The following is an 18,285-nucleotide window of genomic DNA, read 5'->3' as shown; positions in this document are numbered from 1 at the left end:
GAAATCGTTATTCCAAGTTGATTAAAGAAAGCGTCATCGTAACGTTGCTGATTGTTTCTGCTTTATTCACATATTTTCAGCTTAGCTTTTAATATGTTCTCAAACATTTATCAATCTTAAACATATTTAAAAACTATAGAGCTATTGCTTGAGTTCGATGTACGCTTTCACACGAAAGTGCGGCGGAAGTACAATTTGTCATGTTTACTGACTGTACAAAACACGCATCGACGGGCGCTCTCATTCATCGACAACAGAGAATTTACTGGATTTTTACACGAATAAAACTGAGCGGTATCTACGGACGTAAAGTTATTAAGCCTTGATGAAACATCAAGCGTTGCTTACAATTCAAGCGAAACTCAAACTAGCAATTATTTTGTTTTACTTTTCGGTCGCGATAGACTGACAAATTCCTCTCAAGCGTGTGGCAAGAGGAGCTAGGAAACTATGAAGTCCTGAAGCTCTGCTATATCTAAATATATCCAGCTAGTTTTTTGCTGTGTAATGGAAAAGCTGTTAATCTTCAACATACGTAAAATTTAAAGTGGAGTAATGTACAGCTCATGTAAAAGAAGCATCAGTCGGAACACAACTTCAGCTTGGTCAGCAATATATGTAATAATAATAATAATAATAATAAATAAATATTTATATAGCGCCTATCCATGCCTGCTCTAGGCGCTGTACAATTCGCCAAAATGATCTGTACTAATCTTAATAATTAAAAATGTGCATTTAAGAAAGTAATAGAAAGTAAAAATCGCTAAGAATAATAAGTTTTCTTAAAAAGATGAGTTTTGAGTTTAGATTTAAAAGAACTTAGATTGTCACATGAGCGGATAGAAACAGGTAGACTGTTCCAGAGTTCAGGAGCGGAAACAGCAAAAGCTCGAGAACCATATGTCTTCAGGTGAAAATTTGTGGGGTTAAGAAGTAATAAGTGTGATGATCGGAGGATTCTGGAAGGTTGGTAGTACGCTACTAGATCTTGAATGTAGACTGGAGATTGTTGATGAAGAGCCTTAAAGGTAAGTAACATAATCTTGAATTTAATGCGTTCAGAAATAGGAAGCTTACAGCGGAACATACCTAAATTCGACACTGTCTTACTTCACTCAAACTGGAGCAGTTTACGACGAAAATACTTAAGCAAAATTCTAACAGACGTAAACGCGTTGAGTTGTGGGGCAAAAACATGAAGCATTTCGGGAATTTCGGACGCCATTTCCCCCGCGCGACATCCGCAAAAATCCTCGCAGCATGTACGCGCGTGTGCCGCAGGTGAAGGCGCAATTTGTTCTAAAAATAGAATTATTGTCCCATATCATGGGGACAACCCCAATACTTGAAATGGCGCGCGCTTACGGTCTCCGTCCCCGATTATGGCTCCTGCCACTTTCTTAAATTCTAACAATATTTATTTATGGAAGTACCAAAAAGCCTGATGAGAAAAGAGAAGTAAAGATTACGAGCAGACTTTGGCAGATTTAAGTTCAGCTCATCGCCGTTCGCAAGCAAAATTGCTCTTGTTTGCCATATATCAGTGGGAGGCGCGGTGGCCTCATGGTTAGTGCGCTCTCTCCGGATCGAGCGGTCCGGGTTCGAGCCCTGGCCGGGGACATTGTGTTGTGTTCTTGGGCAAGACACTTTACTCTCACAGTGCCTCTCTCCACCCAGGTGTATGAATGGGTACCGGCGAACTTAATGCTGGGGATAACCCAGCGATGGACTAGCATCCCATCCAGGGGGGAGTAGAAATATTCCTAGTCGCTTCATGCTACAGAAACCGGGATAAGCTCCGGCCTGATGGGCCACTTGGCTCGCATGCAGACTTTACCTTACCTTGCCATATAATAAACATCTTGATAAGTTAATAATGATGGTGAATTTTAAGTTCGGTAATGAAATGTGAAGGTGAATTAATCAACATGACACGAGCGTGGGACAAAGAAAAATTCTGAGTCTGTCTGTCATGTTGATTAATTCACCTTCACATTTCATTACCGAGCTTAAAATTCACCATTATTATTAACTTATCACTACTCAGCTCAGTAGATAGAGCGCCCGCCCGGTGTTCGGGAGGTCATGGGTTCGATTCCTGTCTGGGACTCAGAATTTTTCTTTGTCCCATGCTCGTGTCATGTTGATTAATTCACTTTCACATTTCATTACCGAGCTTAAAATTCACCATCATTATTAACTTATCACTACTCACGATGAATTCGATAGCGTTGATCCTAGCAGTATGCATATATGAATTCAATCAAATGACCTTGCTCTCCATGAGTTCTCGTAGCTCAGTGGATAGAGTGCCCGCCCGGTGTTCGGGAGGTCATGGGTTCGATTCCTGTCTGGGACTCAGAATTTTTCTTTGTTCCACGCTCGTGTCATGTTGATTAATTCACCTTCACAATAAACATTTTATTAACGGAGCTTAGTCGGTCTTTATGGGAGAATCTTGACCTCAGTCGAGTGTACAGACCTCACTGCGTTCGGTCTGTACTCACGACCTCGGTTAAGATTCTCTCATACAGACCTTCAGCTCGGTTAATAAGAGCTAAGTACAGATAGACGTTCTCTGACTGAGTACGATGAGAATGTTCGAACTTTTGGCTGCCACACTTCAGCTGTTGTTGTCTCGCTGGCCAATCAAATTATTTGAACAATTCTATCAAAGATTGTGATTGGCTTATTTTAGTGTGCTTTATCAGAGAACAGATGCACGCTGACGCCACTTTTCCTTGCTTGGAAAATAAAGTTTGGTTTGAAAATTTAGCCGGATTATTACTACATTGGGAAATTAATGAATTATTTATCATAAAACAAATAAAGAAGCCCCGACAGTGCTCTTTTCTGTTGTAAAGCTCTTAGAAAGCAGTAGAGCACTTAAGAAGTAGGGGGCAACACTCGACTACGTCTTGTGTTTCCCCCCCTACACTTCTGTCGTGCTCTACCACTTCCTGTGTGCTTTACAACAGAACAGAGCACAGTCGAGGCCTCTTTATTTGTTAAATAAAACAGCTCGCTGAAAACTAACAAAGCATTGATAAATATGGATAAAATTTCATTTAAGACTATTTTTAAAAGTCGACTTTTCTGATAAAAACGAATTTTTTCGCTCTCAATATTGTTTCGCGTGGGGAGTACAGAACCGAAAGAAAACCCCTCAATTACTAGCTGTTTTCATCAGGTTCACTGTTTCAGGGCATTTAACCATCATAGGATCAATTTAACAAATACTTACGACCATGTAAATAGAAATATATATTTAGCCGCTTTGATCATGATCGGCCCTAGGGCGTTCTGGAATCTCAAATATCAGTTAAATTTTCAGCGATTTCCCCTGAGATATCAGCTCAAATTTCAGCCCATTTCTCAACAGCTTTCAGGAAATTTTGCAGTTACAGTTACAATCGCTTCATTTTTCAGTTACTGTCAACATTTCTGATCCATTCTTAGCTCTCGATTAAACCCTATCGAGATGCTCCTATAAGAGAATAAACTTTATATTTACTCAGCAGAAAGATTACTAAGAGAATTCTCGTCCTCATTTTAAGGCTTCTTCGCATTTTTTTTCCTGATTTAGGTGTAGATGAATTAAGTTCCTCCCAGCATCACATTCAACGAGCAAATGAACGCTATATATCAGCTCTTATAGTTAGTCCATAGCTCGCTCGTCTTCGTAAGTTCACGTAGATGGCAATGCGAAAAATAATGACAATTTCAAACTCTTTTGTTATTAACTAAGTAGCTTAGGTTAAGGAAAAGGTTGCTGTGTCATTTCAGTCTTTTTTAAACGTTTTTCAGTAAAGACAGTGTTTCGTCGTCACTTCATAATACGCGGAACAAGAAAAGTAATTAGCATCTAATACTGGCGTGACTTGTAGTTCGAAGGAACAGGTGCTGGTATTTAAGAAAATCTCCTAATAAGATCAAGCGTAAAATGTTTTGGGGGTTGATAAAAACGCCTAGGATTATGTTTTAGTCTATGTAAAGGCATAAGAGGGCTTTTAAGCAGGCACGGTTCATAAGTGCATACGGATGCGCTATAATTACCATGTAATATTGTTATCCATCCGGGCCTCGCCACAGTTTATTTAATTTCATTCCAGAATTGAAGTCGTAGCTACCAGTCGCCTCAAGACTTTTACACATCTTTTACAACGGACTCAATGAATATTTCCAGCACAATTTGCGTTTTCAGAAATTCATATACAACTTTAATATGCTCACAGCTGCCGCATGAATGACAGTTCATGACAAGAATTGTTTCCCCGACATCAAGACTTTGAACGGCTGAAGCTCCTGGAGATAGTGGTGACAAAGTCTTGCGCGTCAGTCCGAGACCCAAACCGTGTCGTAAGTACGTGGCATAAGTATAGTCATGATAAGTGACAGTCTGAGATAAAAATAACCGTATCGTCTGATTAAATGAACATAGTTATGTACCAACTTTTTGACAATAAATTCGCTATCTATAAATTATCGAAACTTGGCAAAACTTTATGTAACCAAACAAAATGTTACCATTTTAACATTTTACTCGAAACGTCAGAAATCGAAGTTTCTTCTTCTAGAACCTATGTAATTTTAAAATGTAGATTTTAGTGGTAAAGTGTGAAGCACGAGTGTAAGTGCAAGCATAAGGAAACTGATGCAGTCACAGTAATTCACAGTGAGAGAAAATAATTTCATCCAGTTGGTCGGTGCATTCGATCGATGTGTGTTTTTCTTTTCTTTTTTTTCTTTTCTTTCTTTCTTTTTTTTCTTTTTTAATGTGGGTTTTATTCAAAATGGGAGGTGTTTAGTTAAAATTCATTGTCAGTATTTTGAATAAAACAAACAGGACAATAAACTCGATGAATTGAAAACTTGTATGCCATTGTCTAGTTGTAGTAGTGGCAGCAACAGAGGGTTGCACATAACAGTGAATGCTGACATGATGAGCTAGTAGCCCTCTACCCTGCATCGAGGCATGTAGGATAGAGGGCCAATAGCTCATCATGTTACATGTTACAGTTACATTCGCCACCACCCCATCTCAATGGGGTGGTGGCTTTTACGGCTAACGGTTAATATTTTGGCTTTTGTTAAGGCTAACGGTTAATTTCTATCAGTCACATTGGCATGCTTCGTCTACTGTACAAACTCACATTTCAACACTAAGATGTTGTTCAAATCAGACAAATTTTAAATTAAAGCTTTAAATGTCGTAGGGTTATTCCCTAAGGCATCTTCCGCAACCGATCCTTATCAGCGCACGCTTACAGAAGCTGGAATCATTTTTGTGGAAGAGAGTTAGCGGCGATTTCTTTGCCTCAGTAGTGAGGCAGTAGTCGAAGGCTTGTAGTTTGTAATATCGAAAAAAAAACGTTTTCGCCTCTGCTGAGTAGTGCAAAATCAAACTTTCTGAGTTATGAAAAAATATTAAATAAAAAAACAAAGCTCAAATAATTATTCGGTGTTAGGCCGCATTTCGTTTTCCTGTGAAAGTGGAATCGAAAGCCGAAAAGATACAGATTTTATTGCAGGCTACTTCTCGTTGATTAATCAAATTTTGGCGGGAAGCTCAGTTTGACAGTTTTGGTTCAAATAACACATTTTGTCGTCAGGTACCATTGTGATCTGTAGGTTTCAGAAGTACTACTTGAGATTCCTAGATTAATTTGAGTCCAGGTTCTGTGTTGAGATATACTTAGCGTCTAGTGTCAGTCCATGTTATGTCCAAGCTACATAAAACGATATCTGGCACGGCAGGAAACTTCACATAAATAACCAGGCGATGCTCTAAGATATCACCATTAAATACTTTTCTAAACGGCTTTTGTTTGGGGGGAGAGGGGGGGGGGGGAGGGGTGGGGTTTACTGAGAAGCATCCTAGATTTGAGTGGGGGCCACCCACAAAATACTCTCTGAAACTGCAAACTTCCCATAACCCTCATCCCCAAAAATTATGAACGCCTAAGCCTTTCCAGTTAATTTACTGCATACTTTGCTCCTCATTATGTAAAACAAATTTCGGTTTCCTCTCATTTATTCCTCCGAGTTTCGTCTACTTGTAGAACCTAAGTAGGCATACAAATAAAAAACAAATTCCCTCGCAGCTTCAATGTTACAAACCCTCAGACCCTGAATCAAATCTAGTCGTCAGAGTGATAAGGCAAATTAGACGTTAACATGGCCAGTTAGAAAGCAAGGAAACAGACACAAGGGATACTGTTCACGTTAAAGCAACTATAATCATATTTCAATTATATTTTCAGAGAGAAAGTTATGCCTTAAGCTGTTGGAGTGGAAGATACCAAACACATCTACTCAATCAAAATTTTATTTAACGTTTTTACGTTATTAGCTTCAAGCAGTGAAATAAATATCTAAACAAACGTCATATATCTCAGTACTGTTCAAAGCAGGTGAAACCTGACTGTAAATATAATAGACAAGAATGACAACTATTTTGATCTTCTTTGGCTCGGTGAACATAAGTTAAAGGTAGCTAAGCTGGTTTACCTCTGTATGTAGCTGTTCTGATTTTACGGCAACGTTCAATATAATCAATATTATTACCTATAAGACTAGCAGCCGTCTAAGGTAACAGAAAAAAAGCGAAAATGGTTTGTTATAGTTTCTCAATAACAACAGAGAGTGCAAGTTATGAACTAGCTAAAACTTTACAAATAATTTTTTTCCTGTATTACATTAACTATTGTATTAAACTTGCAATTGAAGAACAGAAGCTGTCAGCCATACTGAACTGACGCCCGTCTAAACTAACAGAGAGAAATCAAATTAAAATGTAGAATTTCTTAGAACAAAATAAAAGCTTCAATAACTTCACCACTTATGAAAAATACTACAATACTGTGGCTAAAATTATCGCACAACTTGTATTTTACTGCTAGAGTGCTTGGTTTGAAAAACCGACTAGCTTGTTAAAATCCCCATTAGTAAACTAGAGCTTCCTTAATCATGAGAGTATATGAAAGATTCCTTTTTACTGCTCTTTCAGCTCGAAAACACCGCTACATGGCTGCACTTCAATTATTCCCACTGTGCCGACAACACTTGGATTGACCCTTGAAGTTTTCCTGGCAGGGGTTGGATCGTTTACAGCTGGAAAAATCACACGTAGCTTTCTTTTAAACCGCTCTCTTCTAAACTGCAGATTAAACAAAACAAAAGAATTGATTAACATAAAAAGGTCTCTCGACCGTTTCCGCTGAGCCTTTTAATGTATTGTATGGTTAGCTATTCGCAATGTGGTTGGATTCCTTCCCAGTCTCCGGGAGTCGAAACTACTCTTGACTCATTAACACAAGGCAGTGCGATTACTCTTATTCGCTTTATTCATTCCCAGCAACTCAACTGATTTTTCTTACAATGCTGGAAAGTACCCGCGAGGGAGCTCTTTGACAAGAAACGTCTAACCTATTCTGAGCTCTCAACGTCCTGCTCTCAACGCTACGACACTGCACCAGAACCTTGGGTAGTCTCGCCATTATAGCGTTATGTTATGTTCTTACTTGATAACGAATTACAGACAACGGAAGGACTGTACAAAAAAAAGTTTGAAGTAATTTGTTCTCCTGATTGCCTTCAGAGTGCTCTTACCTGGTTGTTTCTTGCACAGTGCAGGAGAAAAATCAACAATCCCTTTAAAAGAAAGTTATTAAAGCGAATTATACACGCATTTAGGTAAACTAAGATTAAAACCTTTTTCGATGTAAATATCAAACACGACCTTCCTAGACCGGCAATGAATCGTTAACAAGTACAAACTAAACCATTAGGACGTGCCGTTAGTAAGGTAATAATCTCTCATTTAAAACACGGCATAATTAACAATTATTCCATGAGCGCGCGTTGGATATGAGATGGTAAATAGCTAACGAGGCCCGTAGGGCCTCGTTGGCTATAACCAATCTCATATCCAACAAGTGCGAATGGAATAATTGTTTTATTAAATTCGGTGCTTTTGTATTCTTGGAAATGTAACTTAATTTTATTGGATTTTAATTTTACAAAGCGACCGGAAGTCGATGTGACAAAAACAACAACAAGTGGGAAATCACATGACATGCGCGCCGTTTGTAAAATTAGTTGAATGAAAAATTTGAGAGCGAAGCAAGCGAATTTGCTGAATGAAATTACAATCAAGTAGAATTCAAGAAACGTCTATCAGATGAAGGAGATATAACCTTGGTCAGAAAGTTTGAAAAGCGTTCAAGTTCGAGTCATGGAGAAGAGCCAAATAATTGTGCACTTGCACATTGCCATTGTAATAATGCTGCGGAAAACTTTGATCGCCATGTGACACAGACGTTGTGCCAAAATTATTCTCGACAAGATCTCTCTCAGAATTCCCTTGCTTTGAAAGCCTTGGCATTTCGAGCTGTATGTGTGGAGCTCATTGTTGGCCAGATTTAGAGTCAAGGACAGAAACTATTTTAGCGTCAGATTCATCTCCAGAAGTAAAGAACCGGACTTACTTCGGTTCAGCTCAAAACACTCAACTCCTTGAGGTGTTTTTCGCAAGGACAGAATTGTTGGCGCCAGCTGTCGTCGATTCTCTCGTCGTCGTCGGCCAAAAAAGAGACTGAGATGAAACTAGGTCGTCCTCTGTAGCTGTGCGGGATTTTTGCTCTAGGCCAATCCGAGCTTGCTTAGTCGAACAGTTTCCTCATCTGCTCATTGGAAACTGGTTTCTTATAGACTACGCCGACAATTATGCCTGTTTTCCTGCGGCCTTTTACAAATGCATATGCTCTAATAATTTATTTGCCTGGTTAGAGATAATGGGAAACGGTTTGTTGTGCGGCGGCGTGCGAAGGAAATGATCAACTGGCGGCTCTAATGGATTTAATTAATAAACTTTTGCAATACGTGTCACCCTTCTTCCTCGCAGACGAGTAAAAACACTTCAACTGAACATTCAGTTCTTCTTTTGACATTTCTTATATCGGTTTCGAAAATTTGGTGACACCAGGACTAGCAAGCCATTCTGTTAAGGTAAAATTTGATTTTGTTACATAATCTTCATGAATGCGTAAAATCTCGCCGGTCATATTTTAATTTTGCAACTTTAAGGGAAACTTAACGTATACGTACCGTTAAATAATCTTATCTCGAACTTTGTGGCTTTTTTGTTGTTACTGGGACGGCATTGTCCATAATTTCCTGTATTTCCTGTGTAGATAGCTCACCGAATGTGCTTTTTTTCATCCATTTTTTTTTTTTTTTTTATGTCGACGAAACTTCGCTTCACGCGAAAAAGCTCATGCCGAGCGACATTTGCCGCTTTCATTTCCATATAAGGTCAAACGCAGGTGTAATGGCTGGTAACCGTGATCCAGTGAACCAATCGGAAAGCTAGAATTGCATTATTCGAGGCTGAGAATTTAATAATTACACATAATTGTAAAAGGCCATTTTCGAGTTACCTTGAGCCCCTGTTTCAAAACGAGTGCTCGTGCAAAACCTTGTACATGGACATAAGTTTGATTTACATGAAAATGAACCTGTAGGCGGAACGCATTTCCAAATGAATGATTTTGCACGAAGACTCGTTTTGACACAGAGACAAAAGCGAACTTTGAAATGGGTCGGGAAAGTACTTTTTTTCGAAAACAAAGTTCATATCGGCAAACCATTGGCAAATGCCCTTAGGTGTGCAAAGGCAATGGAACTATTTGAATAGGCACAAATAATTCACCTGAGTAGAGTTGAGGATCGTAAAAATGTAGATGAAAGCTTTGTGCAATGGAGTCAGAAGACCAAACAACCACGTGATCCCAAGCAAAGGAGTCATCACCAAGCATGCTTTGATGCCAAGTCTGCGAAATATGGAAGAATAACAATGAGTTGATAGCACGTAGACTCGTCAACAATTTTCGATATCCTTGCATCGAATTAGTGCCATAATGATGCACATACGAAAGGAAAAATAAAAGCCTTTTGGTATATACCTCAACCGAGTTACTTAGTATATAGGTAATCATACGGTTTCGAGTTCAATTTGGAATTAATTTGCACGAGTGAGTTTTTCAAAAAGCTGAAATTGCACAAGCCGCTTCGCTTACTTATAGAGGAAGTGCCGGAAGATCTTTCGTGAAGCCATTTTTTGTCTCATTCGAGAAAACTTTTTTCAAAGTTTCCGCACAAAATTCTCATCATCATCTTACGTGCAGATATCATTGGCTTAGAAAATTTCCTATTGTCTTTCAGCCAGTCATAATCCAGAATTACGATGTGTGATTTGCACTGGTATAACACTTTTTGCACTGGTGTTACTCTTGAACTGCACTGCTCTCAGCCAATCAGAATCGAGCAATTTTTTCATGTATATTATTCCGTGGGATGCCTGTGGCAGGCGACGGTAAGGTTCGCCCGGGGTTTCTTTTTCATTGTCGACGCAAAACGACAAATTTGATTGACAATGAAATGTACGTCCAAGCTGGAATCACATTCAAGATGATTCGACTTTGACAGGAGTAAGAATAATGTAATTTCGAAAGACTCTGCAATTCTGGCAAGTAGTAGCTTGTGTAGACAGTGTAGTGTAGTGTAGTGCTCGTAGCAGCGTTTACGAGTTCAGGAAATAAACAGAAGGTAAGAGATTTTAGAAAGTGTTTCGACTTTGTGTATTGAATTGATCTGTGAAAATTGCATAGAGTTCGCGGATCATCCGTTCCGTGTTACGCATCGAACCAACGAGTTCAATGTTCACTCGGCCTGCCAAACGAACCAATGAGTTCAGCAACCGAACTTGCGTGTTCATCCGGCCTACGTGCCGCTTGGTCTAAAGAAGAAGTTTGAAGCAACTTTGACACACGATATTCATTGAATCAGTGTACGTTAATTCAAAAATCAAGGAGTCCATCACGGAAAACATCGACACCAACCTGATTTCAAAAATTCACTGAAATATTTGTTGGCTTGCAATTGAAGATATTTAAGCCTCGAGAGTTTTACCTTATCGAAACTTTCACAGTTCAATCCAGGAGTTGATAGTCATGCTACGTGTAAATTTAAGGTTTTGTGTATTCTTGCTGACATTGAGCTTACCTGTTTACCAGAACGCATGCACATGTAAATAGTGTTTGCGAGAAGGATTATTCCAGTCGATGTTTATTTTATTTTCAGTGTTTCACTGTTAACATTTATTAATACAAAGGGAAATATTTGTTGAGAAGAATTCCTCATGCTTCTCATGGAAACTTTAATCCTTTCGTTATCTCGAATAAACAAGCACACATTATCAACCAGTTGTGTTACGTTGCATTACGCTTTTCTCTCACACAAGTGAGCCTCTAAGGACAATCAATACTTTTGTTAATGTGCTTCAGTTCTTCTCTCACAGAAAAGAGCTTCTAATTATATAACAGACAATCAGTTCTTTTGCCTGTTAATGTTCTAGTAGACTCGTTACGTTTATTGACGGCAATACAGCCCTTCAGAATATTTTAGTCTTCAAATAATGAAAACGTTACGTTACCGTTCATGTATCAAGATTTTCTGGCAGTTCTCAACGTAAGTGATATGGCCTCATTAGGAAAAAAAAAAAATTCCATTTTCACGTTGCAATATTACTTCAGCTAGTTTTGATGCCATTTCTAAATACCATGCACATTCTCGTTCCATTTTGTAGATCACCTGGAAAGAAGAAACAGGAGCCGGGGAAGGAGGCCCTTCTCGAGTAGTAATTTTCCGTCTACCCTATTTTCCACTACAAACACAGTGACGGTTTCTTCGACACTTTCTACAGTGATTTCTATGGCTGATCTAACTGACTAATCGTGGCACTTTACTGTAACTTCACAATTCATTCCAATGCTACGCTCTCTAGCCAAAGCACCACACGGAATCGCCTTTAGGCGTCCTGTTATTCAAGAAATAGCATCAGTAAAGAAGAAGTCATTTGTAAATGCTCAGTGAAAATCAATAAACGGTGCATGATACAATCATGGACTGTATAGAACGTTGCCGGCCTATATCTTGTCGTGAGAGTTTAAAAAATATATATATTTATATTTTCTTTTTCGGTAAATGTTCTTCTTACCGTATCTGGTGAATATTATTATCTCCTGCTGTTGGCTGCATGGTGGTGATTTCCTTTACGACCCGAACCAATATTAACAAGTTGAACTAAGGAAATAAAACATATCTTATGACTTATCCTGTTATGTAAATGTCTTAATAACAACGATCCTAAGTACTTCAAGGACTTTTTTAGCGTCAAAGAAACGCGATATAATCTTAGAGGTAGTGGCGTTAATTTATGTGCGCCTAATTGACGTGAAAATCACGTTGGTATCCAATTATAGGTATCAAGTTACAAAACGTTCAAATAGAATACCTGTAAGTGGACACCCACGTGATCGCGCGTCGATTACGTGACAAATAGGCAGGCGGAAAACCAATCACGATCGAGAATTTTGTTATAGATACGATTAAGGGATATTGCTACCTACACTCAGAACTTCATCATCTATTTAACTATATTACCATTGATAGATTGCATGCCTTTCAAGTCAAGAAGACTGACTTCGGAGTCGTTTTACTTACGATTTCAATCCCCAACACGACTGTGACAGATATCCAAATTAGATTGTTATGCGAAGACATCCAGCAGCTTTAGGCAAAAGTAAAAATATAACAATATAGTAAAGAATATCCCACATCTCCAAAATTGCTAACTCGCAAAAATTAGAAAATGATGAAGGGTCAGACCAAAGTTTTTATTATTTTTTTTCCAAGATCAGTGATACCTGGAGTCACATGCTATGAAATCAGGACAGAATGCAGCAAATAATAGAGAAGAGGAACACAAACATTAGGAAAGTGCTTACTATTCATCATCGACAAAACTGTGGATTCCATCCTTTCCTGCAGCAATAGTCAGCGACATAGTGACAATGACAGCGGGAAAACCTGCAGTAGAAGCGTATTGAAAAGAAACTGATTGCAGACACTGGGGTTAAAAGGTGCTCAAGAACTTACCCCACGACATCACGTGATAGATGCGCATCTTGTTTTCGATGTTGTAAACCTTTACAACAAGCAAGTAAAGGTAGATTCCCTCAACTAGCATCCAACAGAAAGCAGCCATCAGAAAGTACTGCAGAAGAGCGGCTACTGTAACACAAGCACCCTGTGAAGTAGCGCAGTACAATAATTATTAATAGTAGCTACTTTAATAGAGTGTATCGAGTCGTCACTTCATTGTGTCTACATATTCTCTCTTACCAAGGCTTCTTACCATTTTTTCTGTGGCTCCAATTCCGGAAAGAAATACTATCTGTCCAGATCCAAGGGATCCAGCCAGACTCATTCTGATTTGGGATAGAGTCTGATGCACATTGCTGATCGGAAAAAGAAAAGCAAAACAAAACGCCAAATGTGAATGATTTAAGAGCTTACTGTTGGACGTCTACCATGTGTGGGCAAGCGCGTACAAAATGGGGACGATCGAAACACAAGTCTAATGGCAACACATCTATGCCATTCTGCCAAATTGTGTTGTTCAATATTGTGAAGCTTTCCCACCAGCAATGAATCATTCTCAAAGTTAGCATAATTTCAGATGAGTTAATTAGGAGAAACTCCCGGGTGTGGGCGACTGAGAAAAGAAAAGCAAAACTGGGACATTTTTTTGGCCTACGAGTTGATTCCTCGTGTATTGAGTGTGTGCATTGTCACGCAATACAAAAAAGAAAAATCAAAGTCAAAAACCATTCAGTCAGGAAATTGTGATATTATAGACGATAAATGAAGAAGACAGTTCTTCAAGTTTAAGATGTGTACGTTGTCCCAAAGTTGAGATATTCGTCAAAATGTTCCGCGCAAAATTATAGAGCCCAGTATGGAGCCGCCATTTTGGAGGACCTCCTTATTCCTCCAATATGGCGGCCGGGAAATAGTGTAAACATCTGGAACTTACTTTGGCCAGCTAGACAACTGATTATCTCAACCGAACCAAAAGACGTTTACACAAGCACTTTTCCTTATACTTTAACTCCTAAAATGGCTAAAAATCACGAGATAAGTGTGTATTTTTTTGACAAACGCGATCTTAGGTTAGCTTCATGTCACGCACCACCATAACTCCGAAACTCAAAATGCGCTGGTTTCCAAACGAAGGACGCTATTGAACTGGAAAAGTGTAAACCAATATAAATTTAGTACCTCTTATGTCTGATGAGAATAAAACCTTTAGGGGACTTTTAGTTTTGGATTTGAGAATTTGATGACGTCACGTGAACACTCTATACATGGATATGCCATAATCAAACCAGAAAAACATTTTTTTTTTCAAGTTTATTTTGCAATACAAAAAAAGAAACATTGCAGAGCAAGCAAGAAAACCGGTTTATGAATCATAAGGATGTAGGCACGTCATCATGTCTTAGAAAACACGATTTCAACCCGAGTGCGAACTATGCAGAACCTGGGTGAATCTAATCAAGTACTTCAAATGTCAAACATGTAATTCATCCTATTCAGGAACATTTAGACGGTACCGTCGTAGGCGTTCTAGATATGTTTTTAGTGATTGTGTTACTCACGTTAGAAGCGCATATGAAATTATCGTCAGAGTGACTCCGGTTATGGACAGAGCTAATCCCACGTAAGTAAGAATCCTCAATATCTTCTCATCCGTCTTTGTGAGCTGTCAGTTTATAAAAAAAAGGGAAATAGAAAGAAACACGATATTAAGACATAACGACTTGAATGATTATTTCCTTATACTTGAATAACTGTTAGTTGACAATGTTCATACAGAGAAATTAGGCAAAGACAAATACTGAAATTATAAGAGTCGAGGCGACCAAATTGCTAACACGATGTAGTCTGGGTGGAGCAGTCTAAGTCAGACCACGTAATGACTCGCGGCTGTCTCAGGCATTTTACTTTCAGAGTGCCTGTCTGCACTCAGGACTATACAGTTAAGGAAGCCGGTGAACAGTTAAACGGATATATCTGAGGTAAATGTGCCACCAGTTACTACAGTATCAAAGCCATGTAGTCTCAGCGAAGATAACTTCTTGTAGCAGAGACCACCTCAGGACCCAACTATAGACTTCAGCTTACTTTACTGTTGGCATCGCTATAGTCGAATAGAACAGCAAAGTGAGTCAAATGATTGCAACTGCATTCTGTTTCTTCTGCATTGCTCATCGATTTTACAGCATGACATCCTTCCCTGGACCATCCGTCAGGGCTGCAAGGAAACAGTAAACAACGTGTTATGTCATCCTACTAAAGCATATTTCCACAGAAGGAAAGAAAAGATATCACATGATATTTTGATTCCTACCTCCGTCAGGAGACTATCGACAAAATTATCGTTCGCAATGAGCTTGTGTTGTCACTAGGCTGAGGCTACAGTAAAATAGGCCATCGGTGTCGAGAGACAATCTACTACCTGAATCTTTCTACTTAAACATTGAAACCTGATCTTCACCTTTTTTCGCTTAAGCCACTCCAAAACACACAGAGTCTCATACCGTCTGCAACCTGCTGAGAACAGATTTAATTTGATAATTTTTCAACTACGTGGGTGCAAAACGACCATAGAGCTTTTATTGTTGTGGTTACCTTCAGATGCCTGAAATTCAGGCTGACGTTTTCCTTTAATTTGTCCGGCTTTGGATCCATCGTGACTGCCACTATTATGGTACTGAGTCGCCTACATAGAATATAGATACCAAAATCTAAGTTGGCTAATCGAGTTCTCGTTGTTGACGGTAGCAGGTTTGAATCCCGACGTAATGAAAATGAAAATATTTATGCAATAGAACGTAATGCACATTATTTTTGGCAACGCTTTGGTTAAAGCTGTCAAACCTATTGATGAATTGAATCAAACACCCACACCTATTTTGTTAACCAAATAACAATGGTTATCTGGTTAACAATATTTGTTAATATTGTTAATTGGACTATTTGTTAATTTCGGAGCACTTCTTCGACCCGAAGTGCGGTCAATAGCTTTGGCAGCCATTTTGTTTCACAACGTTCCTCATAGATGATTGGTAAAAGTTTACGGATGATCAACCGACAGACTGACCGCTCATTAGCACAAATCTTATTACTCTTATAACTCCCTCCAACTACGGTATCTCTCGTTAAAAAGGAGCATTTAGCAAAAACCTACAACGGCAAGAGCTTTAAGATCTGTTTACATAGGCCATTTTGCAACTCAATGCAATTTTTGTCGCTCCAAAATTGCAAATTTAAAATCGCGTGCGTAAACACCATGAACGAGGATGTGCTGCTCGGGAGTTTTTTTTTTTTTTTGCGAGAGTAATTTTGTGTAGATGACAAGAACGTCTAACTGAGTTTAGGCAAAATAATAGCTACAGCGCTAGCACAGTAATTACAAGTAGGCCGGGCGACAAATGAACTGAGGCTTGGAGGAAATTCAGAGAAACCTCGAAATGAAGTCGCAAGGGGACTTTCGCTAGTATGCTGAAATTGCAAGCTCAAGCTTTTGTCTTCACTGAACACTGGTGACAGCGTCTTCCTCAACATCCACGTGTTACATTTACGAGTCGTTCACAAAAGCAAAACAAAGAGCAAAACGTTTCGAGAGTAAAAAGCACTTTTTACTACTCATTTTGTCTTCAAAGACAGCGCACCTGCTCTGTAGCGAAACTGCTGCTCAAAGTTACCGTTTTTGTAGGTTGAAATCCAATCGCGGCGAGTCGCGGGGATAAATTGCATTGAAATCGCAGTTGGTTTACACGTGCGTTTTTGAAGTTGCATTTTCTGCTCTCTAACTCGTTACCTGAAGTTGTCATGTTCATCTCTATTGGAGTGATTAGCTACAATTAACTCATGAAGATCTTTGTATGCAATAGCAACTACGACCGTTTCTAGATTAAAAGAAAAAGAACATTACATTACAAAAATAGGTGATGGTGACTATCTTGGTACCGGATAGTTAAAATGTCGCGACTTGTTGAAACTGAATTGAGCCAGATCAAACACTCAACATATATCTTGAGAGCTCCTGCCTGAGGGCATTGAGAATCTTGCGTCAGCGACTATTTTAGACCATTGCTCATATTTTGCCTCTAGATACCCTTTGGTGAGCTGTTTTCAAAAATCATAATTTTAAGTTCCAGCGCTTTTTTTGTTTTTGAAAAAAATTCGAAAGTTAATTGAAAATGCGGTCAAAGTGCGTTTTCCTCGCAAAGGAATTCACCAAATAACACGGAAAGATGAAGCGTTGGTAACTTCTTGAAATTCAGTCAATTGATTTTAAATTTTGCTCAGATATTGAATAGCTATTCCTATTTACGGCTAAAGTTAAAAGATATGTCAAATGCTCTATTATTTTAAGTTTCAAGCTATTCAAGAAACATTTCCGTCGACCTATTAACGAGCAGCAAAATATTGGCTATTTTTGACTGAATAAAACCCTCTCTGGTACCTAATTATTTCAGAATCTAACTCTACAGCTGAAAAGATTTGTCTTTTAACTGTTATCCTGCCAAATTCCAAGGTCGGACTTGAACTGGTTCCCTTTGAAAAAAACCTGGAATCTACGAACAATGTTCAGCACATCTTTCAAAATATTTATCTACATTTCGACGTAAAGAAAGACCGAAACCTCAATGTTTGCTGCTTTGTACATTTGAGTGAATGGATTATCGTTATTTCTGAGCAACTTACGAAATAAAACCCTAAAATATATATATTTATCGTGTGATTATTACCTTGAGATTTCAAGATAAGTTGTCGCGGGAAAGCTATTTCAAAATAACATGGCGACCTGCTATGTAAACATTGCGGAAATGGTCGTCTCTTCTCGGATGTATTTTCAACTTTATGAATGATCTCTCCAAACAAGATTTGGTAAAGATAACATCTCTTCAGTTGCTAACAGCGCTTAATGTACGCGCAATGGTGTAAACTCATTTGTTATTTCTCATTTTCCGACTGGACGGTAATTTGACCTAATTTCACCTTTCACCTACAACTTCCCGATCCCACGCAAATCACGCACAATCATATAAACATACTTCTAAAATAAACACAAAATACGCACTAAAACCTGTTTTCCCATCTACTTGCTATCGTTCCAGCTTTCAGCTAACATTAAAGCATCCGTTTTAAGAACCAGATGTGTTTGAAATCTTCCCGAAAGCATACAAGACCCATACAGGTCAGTTTATTTACGAAGTAACACAACAGCCAAGTCAAGCGCACACCAGATGCGGTAAAATTATTGGCTACATTGAACTGGAAAACCTGGAACATATGAGACCAGTCCTG

At 38.7% G+C, this 18,285-nt stretch overlaps 1 protein-coding gene and 1 long non-coding RNA gene across 2 annotated transcripts in view; one reads left to right on the top strand and one right to left on the bottom strand.

Annotated features, from left to right (window-relative positions):
* The window catches only part of LOC149114133 (uncharacterized), a 477,513-nt gene that overhangs the window by 337,755 nt on the left and 121,473 nt on the right, over window positions 1-18,285 (top strand). The window lies entirely within an intron of this gene.
* The window catches only part of LOC110047949 (adhesion G protein-coupled receptor E4-like), a 19,232-nt gene continuing 7,260 nt past the window's right edge, over window positions 6,314-18,285 (bottom strand). Inside the window, exons 6-18 of the mRNA XM_089286734.1 lie at window positions 16,793-16,880; window positions 15,601-15,691; window positions 15,467-15,519; window positions 15,094-15,223; window positions 14,568-14,671; window positions 13,262-13,364; window positions 13,003-13,153; window positions 12,852-12,933; window positions 12,568-12,634; window positions 12,062-12,147; window positions 9,716-9,836; window positions 7,615-7,656; window positions 6,314-7,162 (exon numbers count right to left, since the gene is read on the bottom strand). Of these exons, the coding sequence (XP_089142860.1) occupies window positions 6,998-7,162; window positions 7,615-7,656; window positions 9,716-9,836; window positions 12,062-12,147; window positions 12,568-12,634; window positions 12,852-12,933; window positions 13,003-13,153; window positions 13,262-13,364; window positions 14,568-14,671; window positions 15,094-15,223; window positions 15,467-15,519; window positions 15,601-15,691; window positions 16,793-16,880 (1,283 nt within the window). The 3' untranslated portion in view covers window positions 6,314-6,997. The remainder of the gene's footprint in view (window positions 7,163-7,614; window positions 7,657-9,715; window positions 9,837-12,061; window positions 12,148-12,567; window positions 12,635-12,851; window positions 12,934-13,002; window positions 13,154-13,261; window positions 13,365-14,567; window positions 14,672-15,093; window positions 15,224-15,466; window positions 15,520-15,600; window positions 15,692-16,792; window positions 16,881-18,285) is intronic.

Source organism: Orbicella faveolata, unplaced genomic scaffold (genome assembly GCF_042242905.1).
Source record: "Orbicella faveolata isolate gen_17 unplaced genomic scaffold, um_ofav_v1 contig_14, whole genome shotgun sequence".
In the NCBI taxonomy this organism is placed as follows: Eukaryota; Metazoa; Cnidaria; class Anthozoa; order Scleractinia; family Merulinidae; genus Orbicella; species Orbicella faveolata.
Note: the sequence above shows the minus strand (reverse complement) of the source record. Positions and strands in the feature narration are given on the sequence as shown.